Genomic DNA, 21830 nt, shown 5'->3' with positions numbered 1-21830 from the left:
AGAACTGGTACATTTGTGTTGCTTTCGCTGCCTGGTAAATTATATGACATTAAAATGATGCCAGGTTCCTTGTGTGAAGTCCATTAGATCTGGTAAGCTTTCCACTCCACTGAAGATGAGGGCATGAAGGAGTGAGAGTTAGATACTTACCTCAGGTGGACACTCAACTAAAACCATGGAAGTTCAAGGTGTCATTCAGAAGTACAATAAAAAGAATCCACACATATTGTTTTAAGTTTTTTATTTGCTTATAAAAAAAGAATAAAAACAAGTCTTCAAAAACATATCTGCATTTACATAGCAATCCCTGTAGTCAAGGGGAGGCAAGCCCTGAAACACACTGCTGGACAAATTATTCATTTAATAAAAGGGGTCTCTTTTGCATTGGAGTTGGTAGGAAGTCATTATTTTACATGGATCAAAAACTATTGGAAAACAATCTATTTTTTTAATTATCAAATCCAAAAAGGCTATATTCTAGCTTTTATTTCTGAATACCCGTGAAACCAGTTACTGAGTGATCTAAGAATTGAACAGATTATTTTAAACAAAAAAGAGGTAGTTTCCTCAATGATGGTGGTATCTTAATTATCAGAAAGGTCATTGCCCTGGGCATGGGGTAAGTGGCATTAACCATGAATCTCTATATTCACACTTTCACTTGCTGGGGCCCCAATTCCCTCCAATGTAACCATACATCTCTTATATATTTTGTAAATTGAAATGATCTAACAGAGAAGAGATTCTGGGGTTCAACTCATTCTTTTCAATTCTCTCAGTACTCTTCTTTGGAAGAAGACCAAATTATCTGGCATGCAATTAAAACAGCAGAGGGACAAAATTTCAACAGTGTCACAAAAAAAGGGGATGGTTTTAAAATACAGTTTTTAAAAACAATAATTAAAGATAACCATAGAGGAAATATCAGCTGATGACATGAGCCTTGCCTCCCCCTGCAAAGTAGCATACAAACCACATGACAACATTTTGTAAGTAAAGCTCCAGAAGAGGGCCTGCCACTGTTCTTCAAATGTCTCCTGAGGCCATCAGATGCTTGAGCTCCACAGATCCATGGCCTCCTGCTCATCCTGGACCGGTGTGAACTCAGGCTGATCCGGATGGGACACTAAAGAGGAAAAGTGGGGGTGGGGACCTGATGGGACCCAGAAACCATAATGGATAATCTCTCCTGAGTCCTTAGAGACACAGATTTGGTCAGTAAACCACAAAGGTGCCCTGTGTGAGGAGAAAGCACTCACTGCCTAGCCCACTAGGCTGCTTCCCCATGAGGCTTCATAGTTAGTAAAAGGAGGAAAGGAAAGACAAACTGAAAAAAAAATAATGTTAGAGAACTAGAATCGTGGCCAATTGCTTAAATATTGTATGTTTTATTTACAAAAGAAACCCTGAAATGAAGTAGAATCAAAGAGAAAGTATAAAATTAAAAACCCAATCTTGTGTTACAAGTCCATCACCAGGGGAGAGTGGGAAGAGGGTGACCAGGAGAAGCAGCAGAATCAGAAGAGCTAGGAGGGAAGGTGCTCATCATCTTGTGTGGGATAAGAAGGAGAGACATACAGTTAAGGAACTGTTACAGAGCCTTAGTATAGAGGAGGTTGGGATCAAGTTTTGGTGCACATGGAACTCCATTCAGACTGACTCAGGAAGTCAGTTTCTATTACAGTTGACCTATATTTCTTTGTTATGTTTTGATGCTATCCCTCCAACACGTTTGGTGCAGGGTAGGCAGAGGACTTGAACAGGGTGAGGTGGGGAAGCACTTGAGGCAAGAAAGAGGTGATAGGGTTATAGGCAGGAGCTTAGTAGTGGTGGTGAACTGGATCTGTATCCATAGCCAGATGCCCAGGCCAATGCAGCCAAAGTGCAAGACTGGCACCTCAGTGTTGGTAATCATTGTATGGGATGAGATCTGAGGGGACAGGGGACAGATTTGAGAGGACGAGGACAAGGAGGGAAAAGATGAACAGAGAAAAATACATCAACACAACTTTGACCAATTTCTTGGGCAACTAAGGTTAAATTTCTCTAAAAGCAGAAAAATTTCCATTCACTGACTAATCTATGCACTGACCCATAGCTCTCTCTGAACCTCTAGCTTTGTGGTTCAGAAAGGGCCTAGGGTGAGCAGGAAGATTGCTTCATCTCTCAGATTCTCAGTCTAGCCCTTAGTGATGAAGCAAAGACAACATGGCTACTTTTATTCTTAAGATCTCCCTTGTCATCTGGTGGGCAGGGTGTCCTCTAAAAGAATTGTGGTGGCCTTACTCATTATGGGGAAGGTCTAAAGCGAAAAGTGAAATTTCACAGGATGTCATGGCCACACCATGACAGGAACAGCATGGAAGATACTAAAATGTTCAACTATATGTGACAAAGGACCCAATAGGAGGCCAAGTCTATGTGGGTCACCATTTGGCAAATATTCTACCACTATGCTATATCCCCAGCCCCGTGGGATTTACATAGACTAGACAGAAAATTGCAGTCTACAGAAGATAATGTAAGGGAGGAGTCCAGGCTCTGCTACTCTCTCCTAACTGTTGATTTTCAACCCCTCCACAGATAAGTAGTAACCACTGTATAACTCTGCAAAGCACACAAGAGGCTGATACTTACCTCCAACACCATAGGCAGAACATGATGAGGGGTCACAATATCCAGGCTGGCCAGAAGGACCCTGTGGTCCAGGTACTCCCAGGTGGCCTGGAGGACCCCTTGGTCCAGGAGAGCCAGGTGGCCCTGGACTGCCAGGACGACTTTCTCCTGAAGGTCCTATGAAGCAAGCAATGGTGAAGAGTTTGTCATTTACAACAGCAGAGTGAGTTTTGAGACCACCACGAAGTAAATTAACTTTAAAAGATGCAACAATGAGGGGATTCAGCCATTCTGCTCATTGTGTGCTTTTTCCAAAATTTGAGTCCCTGAGCAAAGGATCACACCATAATCACATGTTCTCCTCAAAGACAATGCTTGCAATCAGCTCCAGCACCGGGGAGCAAAATGTATTCTTCTCTGTGTCCTCTTGGGCATTCAAGGGAAAGGACTAGGCCGTTCTCAAAAACCTCATTTTCTCAATGGAGCTCTTGTTTTCCAATACAGCCCCTCATGAATCCAATGTGTAGGCATGCACATATGTACACACATGAATACATTCGAATCACGGTCTCATAAAGCTAAAATTGTTGTGTAAATTAGTACTGGCTTACATTTTCAGCTAATTAAATTAGTCTAGGTCTAAAAACATCATCCTGGAAAAGACAAATGGAAAGTAGTTTAAAATTGGACCCAGTACATTAGTCTAAATTTCCCTAGGCCATCTTACATCAATTAAGAACTTTGAATGGAAATAAGGGATGATTAAAAATTTTTTTGAGTTCAAGAAATTGGTTGGGTTTGGTTTTTTGGTTTTTCACGCCTATTACATTTTGGGCCTGGCTTTCCTTAGTTTAAAAAGCATCCTCCAACTAGAAATAAGACTATTCAACTACATCGAGAGAGGAAGGGGCTTTAGAAGTCCCACCCCTAGCTGAGGAGCTATTGGAAATTGAAGGCTGCTATGAGATAAGTCAGTTTTCTTCCAGGAAGTGACGCCTAAGAGGCTACCGACACTCTCGTAGGTTTTCCTGCTTCTGTACACAGGAAGGCAGTACTCAAAGGACACGGTGGGTTTTTTTTTTTTTAAGAGCACAAGACGTTGGAAGGAAAAGCAATGTATAGGAGGCAGATAGGGCAGGAATCTGAGAGGGAATGGAGATGGATTTAATCACAACAAATTATGTGTATATATGAAATATTAAAGCTATGAAAATTAAAATCCCACTCAACTAACATTGAAATGAGATATAGACACAAGTACAGCTTGCTGTTTGGATGACGAGAGGGTCTACAAGTCCATTCAGTTTCAGTCCATCAGTTCTCACAAACCAGCGAAACTGTGGAACACGTGACATCAGTTCCTCACACAACCTCCAGTACCAAAAGTACTTACACTTAAGATGGACCTATTGATTTTGTGCTATCACTCAAAGACATGTTCCAAAACCACTGTTACACTGCAAAGGAAAATCTGTACTCATTTGACTCAATATGGCTAAGACTAGGGTTGTAAATACCATACAACACAAGCTCATGTTTCCGGTGACAACTCAGCTCATCTGGAGATAATTTGAAAAGCATGATATTGTACTCAACTCAAAACTTCCACAAAGCTCATTTGGCAAGACAACCACAGCAGGAACCACCAGTGTTCTCCAAATTCCCTTGTGTTTCTCTAGATTTCATGCCTCCCTTCCAGTTCAGCTGAGGCTGTGTGACTAGTTCCAGCCAGAGGTGTGTGAATGTGTAGGAGATTGATGGGCCTTCTTCACCTTTTTCTTGGAGAGTGCATAACTCATGATGGACATCACATGATTCAACACAGGGGAGAATTTACCTCAAACACACAAAAGTATGCAAATGTGAAGTAAAGTTTCATCGTATCACCAAGTTCCTGGGATGTATGTGTTCCTGTAGCCTTATCTAACTCATTCAACCAAAATGAACCCTAATGTGCTGTCACTTTTTAGAATGACATCATGGGTGGATTGTAACCAGTGCATTGGCCTTGCAATAAAATAAATGAAAAACACAGTTATTCCTGTTGACACCAAGGTGAAATATGGCTATTTTCTTCCCCTAGGAAGTGATCATGAAGAGTTATGTCTTATAAATTTCTCTTAGGTAGAAAGATTTACCTGCTGGACCAGGGGGACCTCTTGGGCCTTGAGTTCCAATGCCTGGATTTCCTTTCTCTCCTTTGAGACCAGTTAGACCTGTTTCAAAAAAATGGGGCAGGGGAGACACAAGTTCTCTTCAGAATTAAGTCTTGGAAGTTCCATTTTTAAATGTTACAACAGTTCTTTTTGGGGGAGGGCAATGAAGTTGGTTTAGGGTTACAGGTATCGCAGGATTTTCAGTTAGATTCTGACATGGTGAGCTTATGCAAAGCCACATTATAGAAGATCTGCACTGTAATCTGCTCTATTGCTCTTTCTCCCTCTCACCAAAGTGCCTCAGCCTGCCAGGAACTGCCTGTCATTTCATATACCAGACCACTCAGTGTATGCACTTGGCAGTCCACAAGTAGCACAATAGAAGTGGACATGTCTAACATTTTCCTTTTGGTCCACCTCGTAATATAATCTGCAAAAGGCATGAATTATAATTAAACAACAAACTTCTGAAGAGTGTGACTTTCCAGTAAGAAGTTGGAAGCTTCAGAAAAACCTGTGTTTGATTTGGCTGACTCAGTCCCATAAAAAAAATATAAATGTATTTGAGCTTCTTTTCCACTGGGTAGACCTCTTATTCCAAATAATTTACAGAGTTGGTTTTTTTTTCCCCATTTGAGTTAGGTTCTCACTATGTATCCCTGACTGGCCTAGAACTTACTCTATAGACCAGGCTGGCCTTGAACTCACAGAGATCTGCTTGTTTCTGCCTCCTGAGTGCTGGTGTTAAAGGTGTACACCAGAGCACCTGGCTCAAATTTCAGTATTCTTTACATTTTTACAGGTTAAAAAAAACCACCGAGACATATACTCTGACACATCATTATCCAATCATATTCTACAGCAAGACCACTGGATAGGTGACAGCTCCTTTAGGTGGCCCAGTCTCAAACCAAGACAGGTTAGTATTACATTAGAATTAGGGCCCATGGCTCACATGACTCTGTGTCTCAGCTACACAGTGTTCAGATGCAACAATGCTTTGAAAGATTGGAGTGCAGAATAGCATCACTCTTGAACCAAATTTACTGAGAAATAATGTCTAATTGACTGAGAGTGGAAGAAAATGTCAATAAATGAGAATGGTAAACTTGATAGGTAGTAGTAATAGAAAGGATATACAGGTTCAAATTACAATAGCTTTTTCCTGAGCATAAATACAATACATATTCACTGTCGACAGATTTGAAATCATAATAATCAAGAATTCTGACAGCTGAAAATAATGTTTACACATTTTAGTTTCTAAGTTTTAAAAAGAAAGGTGTCAGTATGGTATTTTTTCTAGAAATAATGAGGAAGGATGAAGGTAGTTAATGATGAACAGTTTTTAAACAATGCATATAGAATGATTGGCTATGCGGTTTGGATAGATTCCGTAATCCTAGTCATTATCTCCTGGGGTCAAAATACCATGGCATCTCTGAAATAAAAATCTCTTCTTCCTGGCCAACAGTCATCCAATGAGCCAACTATGCCAGCACTTCCCAACACCCATTCCTGCTGCCCATGACCTTGGTGGTGCTAAGTGAACCCAATAAAGGTCAGTCCTTCTCTCACCAACCTGGGTAGAACCACCATGCCCTATCTGTCTACATCCAGTTGAGACCTGACTAGACTTGTGGAAGCCCACAAGAAGGTAAAGATTTCTCAAAAGTAAACCTGTCGCCTCTGAGTTTCAGTAGTCTTCATTTTGTACTCAGCTAACCAAGTTGTCAGACAGGAAGCTACCCTACACAAGTGCGTTTAGTTACATTTGTGTCACAGTGACCAAAATATTGGAAAGAAGCATGTTGAAGGAGACAAGGATCATTGCAGCTCATGGTTTCAGGAGTGTGGGTCCTTCAAGGTAGAAAGGTATGGCAGAATTCATGGTGGTACCAGTATGGAGCAGGGTCTGATCCCACTGTGATGAACCAGGAAGCGAAGTGGCATGGCCAGAACCTGGGGTAGACATAACCTCCAAAGCCCTACCTGACTCCTAAAGTCTTTACTGTCTTCAAAACTGCACTGTAAGTGGCAGCCAAGCACAGAAACCATGAACCTCTTAAGACATTTCAGATCCAACCCACTTGTAGACCATCTACTGCATATTAGTTTAGACACTAACTACGGTTAGTTCTTTCTAATCGGGTGGAGGTCCCCACTTGTCAAAGCCTGCGTCCTAAAATGTATTTTGGTATTTAGTGACAATCCCTCTTCTTCTGTCAGGAATCACATGGCTTTTCCTACAGGGAGCCTCTAATTGTGAAGGAATTAAAGCATAATAAAACACTGATGACTAAATGCTAAGCTGCTCCTCATTATCATCTCCCATGACTCAGAGACCTCTCATGACCTTATGCTACAAGTGCAACTTGACTTGCTCTCAGCAGAAGACAGATTAGCTTGAAGGGACCTCCAGGAAAGTGCCCTCGGGAACAGCTCCCCAATTCCCTGACTTATTCATTAGAAAGAAAGGGGCAGGGGGGGTTAATAGTAACAAATCTGGTTGTTTTGATTTTGTAAATTTACAGAGAAAAGTAGATATAATTCGGTGTTGTCTGCAATGCAAATAATAGCAACTGATATAAAACCTCACAAAAATATTCAGCCCATTGGAATGTCTCAGAAAAGATGAAGACTGTAAAGATACAAGTCCATATTGTTAGGAAAATTTGGGTTTATTGTCCTTGAAGTTATTGTATATTCCATACTCAAATTTTCTGTGTACATATGTGATTCCCATATGAAAATTATTCATGCCCAACACACCTGAACTTGACTGTAGGTCTCATTCTCTCTCTCTCTCTCTCTCTCTCTCTCTCTCTCTCTCTCTCTCTCTCCCCTTTCTCCATGTAAAAATTAATGAGGACTGAAATCAAAGGGCAAGTTTACACAGATCTGCAGTTAGACCTGGAGATGTGGTTGTACACCTTGTAGACCTGGTTAAAAAGCAGGAGAACCAAGTGTCCTAAAACATGTGTCCGCAGCTGCTCCTAAGGTGGTTAAGTCCTCAGAGCTGGGTGTGAAGAAATTCTTTACAGTAAAATACAGTCACAGTCCATAACAAAGATTTTTGCAAGGACCCAAGGTGAGGCCACTTGCTAATGGGGCCACCCAGGCTGGGTGCCAGTGCCCTTTCTAGGGAGCTGCTGGGATTCCTTAGTACAGGAGACATTTCCTCCTCAGTACCCATTCCCCTGGTTTGACTCTATTACTATTTATTCCTCACTCTTTTGCCCTTTGTTGAGACAGGACCTCACTATATAGCATTGGCTGGCCTGAAATTCACTCTGTAGACCAGGCTGGCCTCAAACTCACAGAGTTCTACATGTCTCTACTTCCCAAGTGCTGGGATTTAAGGTGTGCATCAACATGCCTAGATAGTCCTCTTTCTTAAAGTCTCAACTCAACCCTTCTTCATAATTGTAATAAGCAGAGCCACCATGAGTCCAAGAGATCAAGGGTTACCTATCTTATTTGTGGTTACATTTTATTGGTGTCTTCCACACAATATGTAAATTAAGGAAAGTTTGTTGCATGAACTAACAAATGAATGGATGAGTTTTCTGCCCTCATGGCTTCCCCATAGCCTTTGCTATCTCTGGCCCATCATATTGTTTATTCTCATTTCCATCTTGCCCCTGCACTAGAGCCTTTTGAGTGTTGGCATCATACCTTATTGAGCTGTCTTGAGTCAGACCAAATGAGAGTCTCACAATGAATAGGTGCCCCCCCCCCCAGTATATACAGGATGAAACCTAAGTGAATGTATGTCTAGATCAACACTCAAATTTGTGTAACACGCAAGCATGGTATCTGAAGGATGGATAGTCAAAATTCCTCAGGTTGAGGTTTAGCTGTGATCTTCTCACTCTTAAATTTTGTAAAAGTGATTTTTAAAAATTTAGTGCCTGATGGGTGATGGTGGCACACGCCTTTAATCCCTGCACTTGCATGGCAGAGGAAGGCAGATCTCTGTGAGTTCAAGAACAACCTGGTCTACAAATTGAGTTCCAGGACAGACCAGACTGTTACACATAGAAGCCCTGTCTTGAAAAAAAAATCTAGTCCCCTATGTGCCTGTAATCCTAGCACTTGGTGTTATAGGCAGTGATCATAATTCAAGGACAGCCTCAGTGACACAGTCTCAAAAGAAAATTATTCTGTGTAATTAATATACATCATATTTTTAAATGATTGTTGAACTACTGGGTGAATGATTGACATGTCAAATCCCATTGTAGGCTTTGATAAGGAAAAATGTGGCTGGCAGTTTATCAGATATTCTTCTAGACTATTTTACTGGGTCATGAATGCCAGGTGGTTTATGTATGTAAGCTCATTTTTAGTCTTCACAAGAACCAATAGGGCTGTTGTTACTACTATCCCTGAAAGGGGCCTGTAAATCCGAGGCCAAGTTACCTGTCCTTAAGTAGGGCAACAGAATTCAAAAGCAGTACATTACCGCCTCTCTGACCGATGCTGGTCCTGTAGCCTATGTTTGTTCTTGATAGGTTGTGCTTTCTCAAGCCTGCCAGATAGTCTGCATGTTCTCTCTACCATCAACTCAGCAACCAGCCTTGAGTTTATTACCATGTTTCCTCTTGCTCACTTGCCCTCTGCTCTGAGTGAGACTCAGGGCCGAATTTGAAAGGATTTCTCTTACTTACACTGACTACATGTCCTGTGTCTGGCCCTTTGTTGTCTGTTTCCTATTTTCTTTGGCCTATTGGCCTTCAGCTTGGAACATTTTATTCAGTTCTATGCCCTTGGCCACCCCAAGCACTCCAGGCAGGAATCTCACAGGATGCTAAGGAGCAGAATCACTTCTTCCTGAGCTGAGACATTCGGAGAAACTCCTGGGATTTCTGCCTGGGCAGATATGCAAGGCCTGGGGAATGCTTTCCATGTCATTATACTAAAAGCCAGAGTCTGTGAAGCAAGGCTTCAGCTGTGTTATATTTGTCTGTTGCCTGGGAAATGCTGGCAATGAGATCTAAGTGTGGTCTGCTTCATGTGATGTGGGTTCCAATGCTGAAAGGTACAAGGTACTTAGTACCACTTTCAAGAGGGCAGTGTGACAGAGCAGTTCCCTGAGTATCTGATGCATTTTCCTAAGCTCTCATGCTTCTATGTGTTTGGTTCACAGGACTGGTCAAGACCATACAGAGCTCTATACTTGGTGTGAAAGTGGCCAAGGATTAAAAAAAAAAAAAAATGGGGTTGTTTGAGGTGTAAATAAGCCCAGCAAAAGTTCTTCCTGTTGAATTTTGATGTTAGCAGCTGGCTAGTTACAATGCTGTTATAATTCAGGACCCTGCCAGGGAAATACAAACCACTCTAGACCTTTTTGGGAAAGCGAATTTCACAGAGACAGAATTTCAAAGATGAGATGGTGTTAGAAGGTCTTAAAAGCTACATAGAGATGTGGCCTATAAATGAACAAGGGCAGGGAGTCACTATCAACCCTTGAAAGTGCAGGAACAATAGGAGAAACTGGTGTGAGGGGAGATGGAGCAAGAGGAGGAGACAGAGAGGAAGGTGAGGTCCACAGTGGTCACCAGGCACCCGTCTGCTATAGCGCTGGAGAGTACCTGGTCACAGTTACAGCTACATGGACAGCCAAAGGGAACACAGGTCATGTCAGGCACCAGGAATCCCAATTTTTTTGTTCATGGCTTTTTGTTACTCACGCTGTGACCCCCACAGTACATACGAATGTCAGTGCAAAGATCATTTTGTCACTTTCATCTCCAAAACATCAACATCCTTCCTCAAACGATATCACATCAACTACAGCACAAATCATTAAGAGCTCACGTTATTTATAATTAGTGGGGAAAATTGGACCAAATATGAAAGCTTACAAAAATGAATATTTTAGGCTCAGCTTGAATATTCAACCAATCAGTGACATTAAAATGATAGTTTGGTCTCCATGCCTTATAATATTGAACTGAAACAGGGTTCAATGGTCTCTAGCCCTGTGATTGAAGGGAACTGGGATAAGACCACAGTCTGCAGAATTTTAAATAAAAGTGCTTTTAAAATCAACAGGACTCCTTTTTGAATAAGCATACTTTGTGTATAAGGACTCTCGTTATGTTTTCCATTTTCAACGAACTTCAGAAACGTCAAGCTCTTTGATGTATTTACCTAGTAATCCCATGCCAATACAAAATCTAAAACCAAGTAAAATTGGAACGGCCAATGCGCATGCATTCTCTATGTAGGTTTTACCCCATTTTTAAAAAGTACATTTTGAAATACACTTATTTCATCATTATTATATTTATTTTTTGAGACACCTATATTCAAAAATCCACAAAAAAATAGTTGATCATAGATAAATAACATTGGTTATATCATATAAGTTTGGATTTGTTATATTTCTAGTGCACTTATTTATTATGTTCAAGCTCTGAAAATCTAGAAGATGGAAAGGTATAGCTTAATAAAAAGGATTTTTTTGGCCCTGCCTCTGTTACTCCTCCTTTCCTCCCCTCCCTCCTGTTGTACACCCCACTGCTACCATCCAGTAATAAAATCTCCTTAAAAACTATAACAACCAGAGACGTGATGCTCATATCACTCACCTATAATAATGTTCCATTAACATGGTGTCTCAGACATACACACATAATACACACACACACACACACACACACACACACACACACACACTGTTGTGAGATATTTGTATACTATGTGAAAATGTATTGCTGTGATTGGTGTAATAAAAAGCCAAATGGCCAATAGCTAGGCAGGAGGTATAGGTAAGATTTCTGGGGAGAGAAAGGAAGAGGAGGAAGAATCTAGGTGTAAAGGAGAAGCCAAGAGACAGAGAAGAAACAGGAGGTGCAAGATGGAAGAGGGGTAACACCACATGATAGAATGTAGATTAATATAAATGGGTTAACTTAAGTTATAAGAGATAGTTAGGAACAAGCCTAAACTATAGGCTGAGCTTTCATAATTAATTAGAAATCCCCATGTCATTATTTGGGAGCTGGGTGGCGGGTCAGAAAAAGACTCATTACATATAACAACATGGGCTTCCACTTTTATCATGATGCTAGAGTGATTGAGAAATGGCCATCACAAAGGTAGCCAATAGGCAATCAACGCCATACATCATTTATGATTAATGAAAAAACTATTGTATTTCAGGTAATATGAGGAACTGCAACAGACATTCTATTTGGCCTTTGACAAGAACACAGTCTCCTTGGTGAGACAGAATTAACAAAAATGAAATCACTATAATCTAATTCAAGACAGTGTATCCCACCAGGGTGCTAAATGGTGTGTACCGCATATTAATGAGGTAGGCATCAGTCTGTTGATTTATTTAAATATTTGTTTGGAATCGCTCTGTAGATGCTAAGGTTTTTAAATTTTTGTTTAAATAGAGAAATAATTATATTGGCTTCCATGGGGAAAAAGAGAGACTTTTATATATACTGTTTTACAGCTTCTATTCTGGTAGTAAAGACATGTTAATCTGATTTGACAGTGGCTTTGTTTTAACCTTCTTGTGTTTGGAGAATGGTTTTGTCTTGATTACAATGTACCTCAGGAACAGGATTATAAAAGATGGTGATATCTATAAAAATGCTTTTCTATCCTGTCATACATATACTTCCTTGAGGTGCTTAAGCCTACATATTCTATCTGCTTCTAAAAAGCTACATCAACTATTAAATGATTTGAAAGGCTACAAGAGAGAAAAACACACATGAAGGGTGAAAGTTGGCACCCTGGACAGACCTTTCTCAGCCCCTTCATTCCTAAGTGTCCCAGAAGTCACACCCTGTAGGAGAGAGGGGAGGTGGTCACACTACTAGATAGAAGCATTGTACCTAGGTTTGATCTGGGAGGGTGAAGAACTAAGTCATGGCTCATAATTTTGTTACTTGCCTTGCTCCAAAACAGACTGCATATTGTCCCTGTACTTGAACATGAACTGTATTTTCTGACGCCCACCACTGGTTTTGACCAATAGAGGATAGTAGAAATAAAAGCTTGGATTTCTGAGACTAAGTCCAGAAAGACACTGTGAACTTCCTTATTTTCTTCTGTTCACCACTGGCTCTGAGGAAAGTAAGAGTCCATGGAGAGTTCCATGGTGAGGAACTGAGCTCCCATAGCCATCCTGGGCCCCAGATGCCTGCCTACTGCCCTGTGAGGAGGCAGGTCTCCTAGCTCAGTTGAGCCTCTGGTTGCCTACAAGCCTGGATGACATCATAACTTCCACTTCAGAAGGCACTGTGGGCTCAATTATGAACCCCAATCCCTTGGAGAAAAAAAGTGAAATGCAAAAAAAAAAAGAAAAAGAAAAAGAAAGGAAGGAAGGAAGGAAAGGAAGGAAGGAAGGAAGGAAGGAAGGAAGGAAGAAAGAAAGAAAGAAAGAAAGAAAGAAAGAAAGAAAGAAAGAAAGAAAGAAAGAAAGAAATAGGAAAGAACAACCACTGACAACACTTGGAGGAGATCATAATTAGGAATCTGATCTGTCAGACTTGAAGAGAGAGGCCTTGTTCTAAAGGGAGTCCCAGTTAGACTTCCTTTGATCATGTATGAGAAGAGGATACCTGTATTCACCTCTCAAGAAATATGAAGTGGGGAAAAGAAAGAAAAATGTATTTCAGTTGATTCTTTTTTTTTGCAGTTTTTATTTCTTTTTATCTATCTATCTATCTATCTATTTATTTATTTATTGGTGGAGCTGAGGATCGAACCCAAGGCTTTACGTTTGCTAGGCAAGCACTCTACCACTGAGCTAAATCCCCAACCCTTATTTCTTTTTATTTTTTAAATTAATAAATGTATTTGTTCTTCACTCATATATTGCATCCTGACCACAGTTTCCCCTCCTTCCTCTCCTTCCAGTCCCTCCCCATCCCACCTCTCTTCTCTCCCAGATCCACTTCTCCTCCAGTTCCCTTCACAAAAGAGCCTCCCAGGGGTACCAGCCAAACAAGATATAACAAGTTACAATAAGACTAGGCACATCCTCTCATATCAAGGCTGAACAAGGCAACCCAAAAAGGGTCCCAAAAGCAGGCAACAGAATCAAAGGTACCCCCACTCCTGCTGTTAGGAGTCCCACAATTATACCAAGCCACACAAGCATGGCGTTTATGTAGAGGACTTAGGTCAGACACATACAGGCTCTCTGATTATCACTTCAATCTCCGTGAACCCCTATGAGCCCAGCTTAATTGATTCTGTGGGCCATGTTCTTGTGGTGTCCTTGACTCCCCTGGCTCCACAATCCTTCCTCCCCACTTCTTCAGGATTCCCTGAGCTCTGCCTAATGTTTGGCTATGACAGAGGAGACACCATGATCAGTTGATTCTTAATAGCAATGGAAATAAGTAACACGTGCCATGCAACTAAGTATCAATAGTAACACACACACACACACACACACACACACACACACACACACACACACACACAAAATAACCACAGTAAGACATAAATATCCAACTGCCAAACAACAGTTTGGCAAATTGTAGTGAAAATTGTTTACACACTTTCTCTAATCAAGTTGATTTGTCCCATAAAGGTCCTCTTTTTTCCAGACCCAAACCAGGATACATGGGACATTAAGAATTTTCACAATGGTCCTTCCCATTGCTACAGTCTTGGCTGAGAGTTACTGCTGTGCTTTCATTCTGACTAATAATCAGACCATCTGTCAAATTTACCTGCAGCTCTCACAGCTAACTTTTACATTATAGGAATACTGAACACAAGAAACCTCTCTAGCATCAGATCTAGGACTCTATTTTCTAAGTTTATCAAATATGTTATGGATGTAGGCTGTCTTAGTATGGGGCAGCAATCCCTGCCTTCATGCCATTTCTTGGTCTCTTGGACAGACTGTCATTTATTTATGTTATCTGAGCAAGATCAGGTCAAATTTGTGTTTGACTGGGTCATTCTCTTGGTTGGATCACTGAAGTTCACATGCATGGCAATCTCGCCTTAGCAGATTTGGAGTCTTAGCAGATCTTCACTATGAACAAATGCACAATAACGACATCCTAAAGAGGAACTTTACAAAGTTTACTTTGTTCCTAGGATGTAGTTCAGATTTCGCCTCCAAACCCAGCGAACAAGTGTTGATCATATATAACTCCCTTCCCACCCACCTTTTCTTTCAGCTGGCTTCTGTCTCTTCACTCAGAGTGTCACCTATGCTAGTCACCAGAAGCAGTGAGTCTCAGTAGTGCCACCTTTAGGAGGTGGCCCTGACATTTTAGGAGAATTTCTGTTTGATGAGATGATATAAGTACAGGGTATACTTGCATCTAGGAAAAAAGCATTTCAGTGAAATATAGATCCCAGGTCCTGGCCCCCTGTTTTTCTTCCTAGTGACTTTGAACAATTAGTAATTCATATTTACTGTAGTTTAATCATGTAAGATAGAGCTTGGCTAGGTGCAGTGATGTACACCTATAATTTCAGCACGTAGGAAGATCAGAAGTTCAAAACTAGCCCCAGCTAAATAGCAAGTTGAAGCCAACCAAGGCAACATGAGACCCTGTCTCAAAAAACAAACAAAACAAAACAAAATGGCCTGGAGAACAGCTCAGTCAGTCGAGTGCTTGCTCTGTAAACACGAAGATCTCAGTTGAATTCACAGAACTCATGGAAGAACAAGGAAGAGGAAGAAGAAGGAGGACAAGAGAGAGGAGGAGGAGGAGAAGGAGGAGGAGAAGGAGGAGGAGGAGGAAGAGGAGGAGGAGGAGAGAAAATAGTAGTAATAGTAGTAGTAGTAGTAGCAGCAGCAGCAGCAGCAGCAGTAGTAGTAGTTGTTGTAGTAATTGGTGTTGTGTACTTACAGTCCTAGTACTGGAGAGGTAGAAACAAGAGGATCCCTGGAGTTCACTGATCAGCCAGCTTAGACTAACTGGTAAGGCCAGTGAGATGTCTCAAAGGTGATGGAGGCGGTACCTGATTAGCACATGCATGTACACACAAATACATGAACACATACGCACACACAAAAGGAGGGTCTAATCCAGGGCTGGAATGCACACACATTAAGGTGTACACACACACACACACACACACACACACACACACACACACACACACACACGCACACACAACAGTAAGGGCTAATCCAGGGCTAAAATGTACTCCGTGGTTAAACAACTTTCTAGTACATGGAAGACCCTGGATTTGACATTCAGCATCACAAAAATAATGGGGCTAATTCAGATCTCATAAAGTTTTTATTTTAATGAATATCATTCTAGCAAATAACACATGGTATTTGCTCCATATGCACCAGCACTCTTTCTTATCAAAGTCCACACTTACATCTTCCTCTAAATTCTGAAACTGTTTACTTTCTACAATCTCAAGGCATCTGACTTCCCCCAGCCTATAAACTCAGTAGTAGGTTCACCCTCTTTCCTCTCTGAACCATTTCCCAACTTTTTGAATGAGGTAGTGTGTGTGTTGGTCTACGACAATAGTTTGTACAAGTATTTGATGCTGAATAAGTTATAGCCACAAATAATAGTATTATCTCTCACATGGAGAAGCCATAAAACCTTACACAGTCCTTGTCCTGAATAAAATTTTGCTGATTTATTGTGGAAAACATACCAAATATGAAATTCAGCTGTCACTGATGGAAAATAAAAAAATGAAACTATTGAGTTGGATGGTGCCTCTGATCCAAATATTTTTTGAAGAGTCATAGGAATTGAAGGAATTATCAAGAAGACAGAAGTTGGGAGGTTTTATTGATTCTTCTGAGTAAATTAAAAACACCTCATTCCATGGAGTTGAGGATTTAGCTCAGTGGTAGAGCACTTGCCTAACAAGTGCAAGACCCTGGGTTCAGTCCTCAGCTTTGGCAAAGAGAGAGAGAGAGAGAGAGAGAGAGAGAGAGAGAGAGAGAAAGAAACACCTCATTCCAAGTTAATAACTCATTTCAAGTAAGTGAAGAAACTCATTGTTGACTAAGACCCTGGTGTAGATATGAACATTTCAATAACTATAGAAAGGAAATGGTAGATGAACAGATGATCAAGGGGATCAAGTCGGGATCACCCAAGCCAATGACCAGAGAGGCAAAGGAGGATCAGAATAACCAGCATGAATGTGGCAGTTCAGGGAATCAAGGAAAAAGGTGAAGGTTGATCCTGGTATAAAGAGCCCTGTACCCCAGGGCAGTGTCGACTGTAATGAGAGGAACTAAGCAAGCACAGGAAATGTTAGTCCACAGAAAAAGAGTTTTCTTTGTAATAAGGTGAGAGAAGGCAGGTTAGAAAGCAGGCTAGATAACAAAAGCATGATGTTGTGCCGAAAGGAGGCCCTGAAGTTCTGAGAGCCAGCAAGTGGGGAACTCAGCAGTGGAGTGTGTGGAGGAAACAGCAGCTGCATGGCCTCTTTGAATCTGAGGAGTCTATGGATATTACAATCTAAGAGAGAAGAGAGCTGACGGGATACTGTTCCTCATAAGTTCTGAGTGTGACTTTCTGAAGTGAAATGAGACAAGGAGTCCAGGAGGAGGAAGACAGACAAGCAGAATGAGCAAAAATCATCTGAGGTAATGAGAGCTGCAGAGAACCATTAGACCAAGGCAGTGTCTGCCATTTTTCTTCTGTTCTCTGAATCCAAAGAAGGTTTGGCCAGTTCTCGAAGGAAGGAGTTAAACAAAGATGCCATTTCTAAGACAGCACTTTTCAAATGGAGATAATCAAATCCAAGATCCCCTGCCATGGTTAGTGTGTGAATTGGACACAACCCAGAATCACCTGGGAAGAGAATGTCAACAAGCTCAGCCTATGGGCATGTCTACAGGGGACTGTGTAGAGCAGCTCCGCCTATGGAGGATATCTATGGGGGATTGTCTTAAGAAGCTCCACCTATGGGCATGTCTACGGGGACTGCAATGATTACATTGACTGACATGGGAAGACTCAGCCTAAAAGTGGGCTGTCCCTGTTCCCTGGTTTAGGTTCTTGACTATATAACAGTGTAGAAAGCTAGCTGAGCACCAAGCATGTGTGTGTGTGTGTGTGTGTGTGTGTGTGTGTGTGTGTGTGTGTGTATGCTTTTCTCTCTGCTCTTGTCTGTAGATGTGGAGTGACTAGCTGTTTTAACTTCCCATTTCTTTGACTTCCCCACCACAAGTGTGAGCTAAAATAAGAAGCCTTTCTCTGCTAAATCACTCAGTGACAGAATATTTTAACACACCATCAGAAATGAGACTAAATCACCCCTCAGGGGAGAGGGTCTTTCAATGAAAGTGGGAAACAGAGTTAGGGTGCTGCTCCACTTACCCCAGCATCATCTATTTGCAAGACTACTAGACTACCATTCCATATTACACCTCTCCCACCATGGCTGCCCTGGAGCTCAGAGACTCACCTGCCTCTGCCTCCAAGTGCTGTGATTAAAAGTGTGTGCCACCACACCCCATCCACTCACATACATTTCTATATATTTTACTGTACAGTATGTGTTTTAGAAACTTGAAAAACTTCAACAGAGAAACCAAATGAAGGATTCTGCTGAAAAACTGGCCAAATGAAGAAAGCCATGAGTCTTCAGCCTCAGCAGAGAGTGGGCTACATTTGAGTCCTATGCCAGAAACAATTTGTCAGCCACATTTCTTTTTATCTTGCTTTCATAGTTTATTATATTGCCGACTAACAATATTTATTGTTCCTCATTATGAAATGGTGTTGTCTTAAGAATCATGATAATCACAATTGATGCAATAGTGAAAAAAATGCCTCCTCTGTTCCTTATTACCAGTCCTGATGTTGGCTGACTTTGAACCCTGTTTGGCATTAGTGCCTTCATATGCTTCCTTTTATATAAAACTAGAGGGCCAGAGAACAAATGGATGAGGGCTAGTGTAGTGGATAGCCATCCCAGCATTGGCCTGGAAGTTCTAACCCCCATTGAGGCTTCGGTAATGGTCACGCCCACAAGGCGGGGCAGAGGAGGAAGCGGAAGACCCAAGATAGAGAGGAGGGGCACGCTCGCTTGGTTCGGGGACGCTGGACACAGGAGGTAGACTGAGCAGAGTTCTCCAGAGAACACCGCCAGACTGCGCCATACCTTTGCCAGACCCTACAACCTATCCCTTCATTTGTAAGTTACCCCACAAAATAAACCTCCCTTTTAACTACGTGGAGTGGCCTTAATAATTTCACCAATAGGCTAGGGCTTCAATTTCAATTCCATTACACACACACACACATACATGTTGATGTGGAAATTCATATACCCAACAGTTGTCTAACTACCCTTTGAGAACTCCTGGGTAATTTTTCTTTCATCTAATCACTCAATTATCTTGACATATAGGAAAGACTCGGTTTGTCAAGAGCAGAGTAAGGATTTCCATACAGAGAGCAAAGACAACTTGGAGCTTGCTGGGAGTGACTCAGGCAGGCACTGGCTCTATACTCTGTGAGTCACTGTTTCTCTATCCCCAACACCACTGAAGGACACCCTGCTGGCAGAAGTAGACTCCCTCGGGGTGTCCAGATCATTGGTGCACGGAAGGGCATTACGCCCTTCGTTCTGATTTTGTGTCCTGAATGATAATCACAATCAGATCATAATCAATGTGACAGCCTTGTAGGAAATGAGGTTAAAGGCATTGTGCACTGCCTCACAACATGCTGACTATTAATCCCAGCAGTCTAGCTGTCAACTGATGTCAAAGGCACACAAAACCAGAAGTAAGAGTCAATAAGCATACCACGTGTCCGTGGGTGGCTCTACTTCCGGTCTGGGGTGATGAGGATGAGGTTCATGCACATGTCAGGATTAACCTGAACCTTGCACTAACAATAAGATGCATAACACAAGGGAAAGCGGATTTTTCAAAAGGCAGACAAGTAAATAATATATGTACGTGCAAAAGCAGAAATGCATCTATTCAGGTGGCCATGTGATTTTTGTTTATAAGTCCTTTTTATATGATGCCACGACCCCTACAGGTCAAGCTCAGGGGCCATCACAAAAAAGCCTGAGGACTGAGACAATCGTTGCAAGACAGTCTCCTCTGGACATCTTAAGGATGTTGCACCCATGAAATCTCAACAATATGGTTGCCTGCACAAGACCACACCAGCCAACATACCAATATGGATGAGGGAAAAGTTGACAAGGCCCTACCCCTAAATAAAAGCTACAAGAAGTAAGTGGCTGCCGAGAGAGGGAAAAATCAGGGTTTTCACTGACGAGCCCCATGGTAGGTGCCCCAATCCTACATTGTCAGCCCTAAACATATGTCCACATGGGTAAAAACCTAACTGGACACAGTAAGTTAGATATATCTGTGCATCTGCACGCAGATATAAGAGCAATTGTAGAAGAAGTGATAAATTTGAGAGGGCATAATGGGGGAACAAGGGACAAGGGAGAAAAGGGAGTTGTGGAAAAGCCATAAACAGTGAATTCACATACACAATTCTCAAATAATTAAACAAAAGCCTCTTAGCGATGAGTTGGGGCTCCTGGCACACAAGTAGATATACTCTGATTATCAGGTATGCTGCTTAATTTCCCCAGTCTCAGGACATATAAGAAATTTAGTAACTGAGAGAGAATTAATTTTGTTCTGTTGTTTCAGTCTCTGTCACTGTATAAGCACCCCAATCACATTCTGATCCCCTATCCCCTTCTCTGGGAGAGAAGTGGCCCAGCTTACCTCGTTCTCCTGGGGTCCCTGGCACACCTGCATTTCCTGGGAAGCCTGGAGCACCTGGAGGTCCTTGGTCTCCCGGGGTCCCAGGTGAACCTGGTCTCCCAGGCTCCCCAGGTGGGCCCTGGATGGTCCGGACAGATGTCGAATGGCTGGGGATCTGGTTGAGGATGGCTGTGTACCTGGCCATATGACCTGAGCAACAACAAATAAATGAACTGTCACACATTTCAAGGGGAAACTTGGGGGGGGGGGGGGTCATTCTTCGAACTTCCAAATAACTCTGTCAGATGTCCCCTGAGGAAAAGGCACACCCTTCTGAAATGGACTCATTTGTAACTTAGGATTTTTTGCATTTTATCCTGGATGATATTAACAGCTGGGCTGCATTCAAGTCATATCTCATGTGTTTGGAATTCCACAGCTCACGTCAGCATTGCCATAAACATCACTGAACAGAAGTCATAAATTTTATAATCACCCCAACATTTGTCTGACCCCTGATCCCTCACCCGGCTGCTTTTCTCCCCAGCAATTCCCCTCCACATTAGTTACTTGCCTTTGTTCCACCCCACAAAGCCTGCTCCACCCTCCTGCTCTGAAATCCCCAGACAAGTCCCATGTCTGCGCTCAACTCTAGTTGCCAAGACAGTTTTTTCAAGAAACTCTGCTGTGTCCTAGCTGCAAGCTGCCCCTGCCCTGGGTTAAAAACAAATGTCAAAACAGAACAAGAACCTGTTGCTCTCTCTTGTAACCTCTTAACTTAGCTATGTTTGGAATAGCACATTTAAACAATGACATATAATGCCTTAATACCATAAATACTTCATTTTCCAGCATCTTCAAGGGAGAGATTTCCCCACTTAGGTGACTATTATTCACCTCCTTGTAAGAAATGAGGAGTTCATTTATTATTATTTCAGTGTATAGGGGTACCCACTCTTTCTCGTGGCTTTTTGGGGCTTCTGTGTTTCTGAGAGATAAGGAGGTCTCATGTCTCTCATGCTGGCCTTCACTAGCTATGTAGTTGAGGATGACCTTGAACTTGTCATCTTCCTGCCTCCACACCTACAGTGCTGGGATTCAGGCATGCATCACTAAGCCTCCTTCATGTCGTGCTGGGGATCAAACCTAGGATCTCACACATGTAAGTCCAGCACTCTACCAACTGGTCTATATCCTCAGACATATTTATTTCCTTTTAAATACTTAAGTCGAAATAAAAACAGTAATCGTATTTGAGGAAGCACATATAAATACATCTGATGCATTCTCTCCTTCAACATTGAACTGTGATGTGGGATGCTCTTCTGATGCAATCAGCAGGCATGTCCGCTGCTGTTTGGGCAGGTGAGGCA

The 21830-nt window shown here is 41.8% G+C and overlaps 1 protein-coding gene across 2 annotated transcripts in view; it reads right to left on the bottom strand.

Moving 5' to 3' along the window:
- Positions 1-224: 224 nt before the first annotated feature.
- Col14a1 (collagen type XIV alpha 1 chain) overlaps positions 225-21830 on the bottom strand; it is a 203460-nt gene continuing 181854 nt past the window's right edge. The window contains exons 45-48 of one of the 2 annotated variants that reach the window (XM_036208869.1): positions 20479-20667; positions 4755-4832; positions 2638-2793; positions 225-1126 (exon numbers count right to left, since the gene is read on the bottom strand). In XM_036208869.1, coding sequence (XP_036064762.1) covers positions 1047-1126; positions 2638-2793; positions 4755-4832; positions 20479-20667 — 503 coding nt within the window. In that variant the 3' untranslated portion in view covers positions 225-1046. Of the gene's footprint in view, positions 1931-2637; positions 2794-4754; positions 4833-20478; positions 20668-21830 lie in introns of both variants that reach the window. The other variant, XM_036208870.1, reaches the window with a different exon arrangement.

Source organism: Onychomys torridus, chromosome 16 (assembly GCF_903995425.1).
Source record: "Onychomys torridus chromosome 16, mOncTor1.1, whole genome shotgun sequence".
Taxonomy (NCBI): Eukaryota; Metazoa; Chordata; class Mammalia; order Rodentia; family Cricetidae; genus Onychomys; species Onychomys torridus.
Note: the sequence above shows the minus strand (reverse complement) of the source record. Positions and strands in the feature narration are given on the sequence as shown.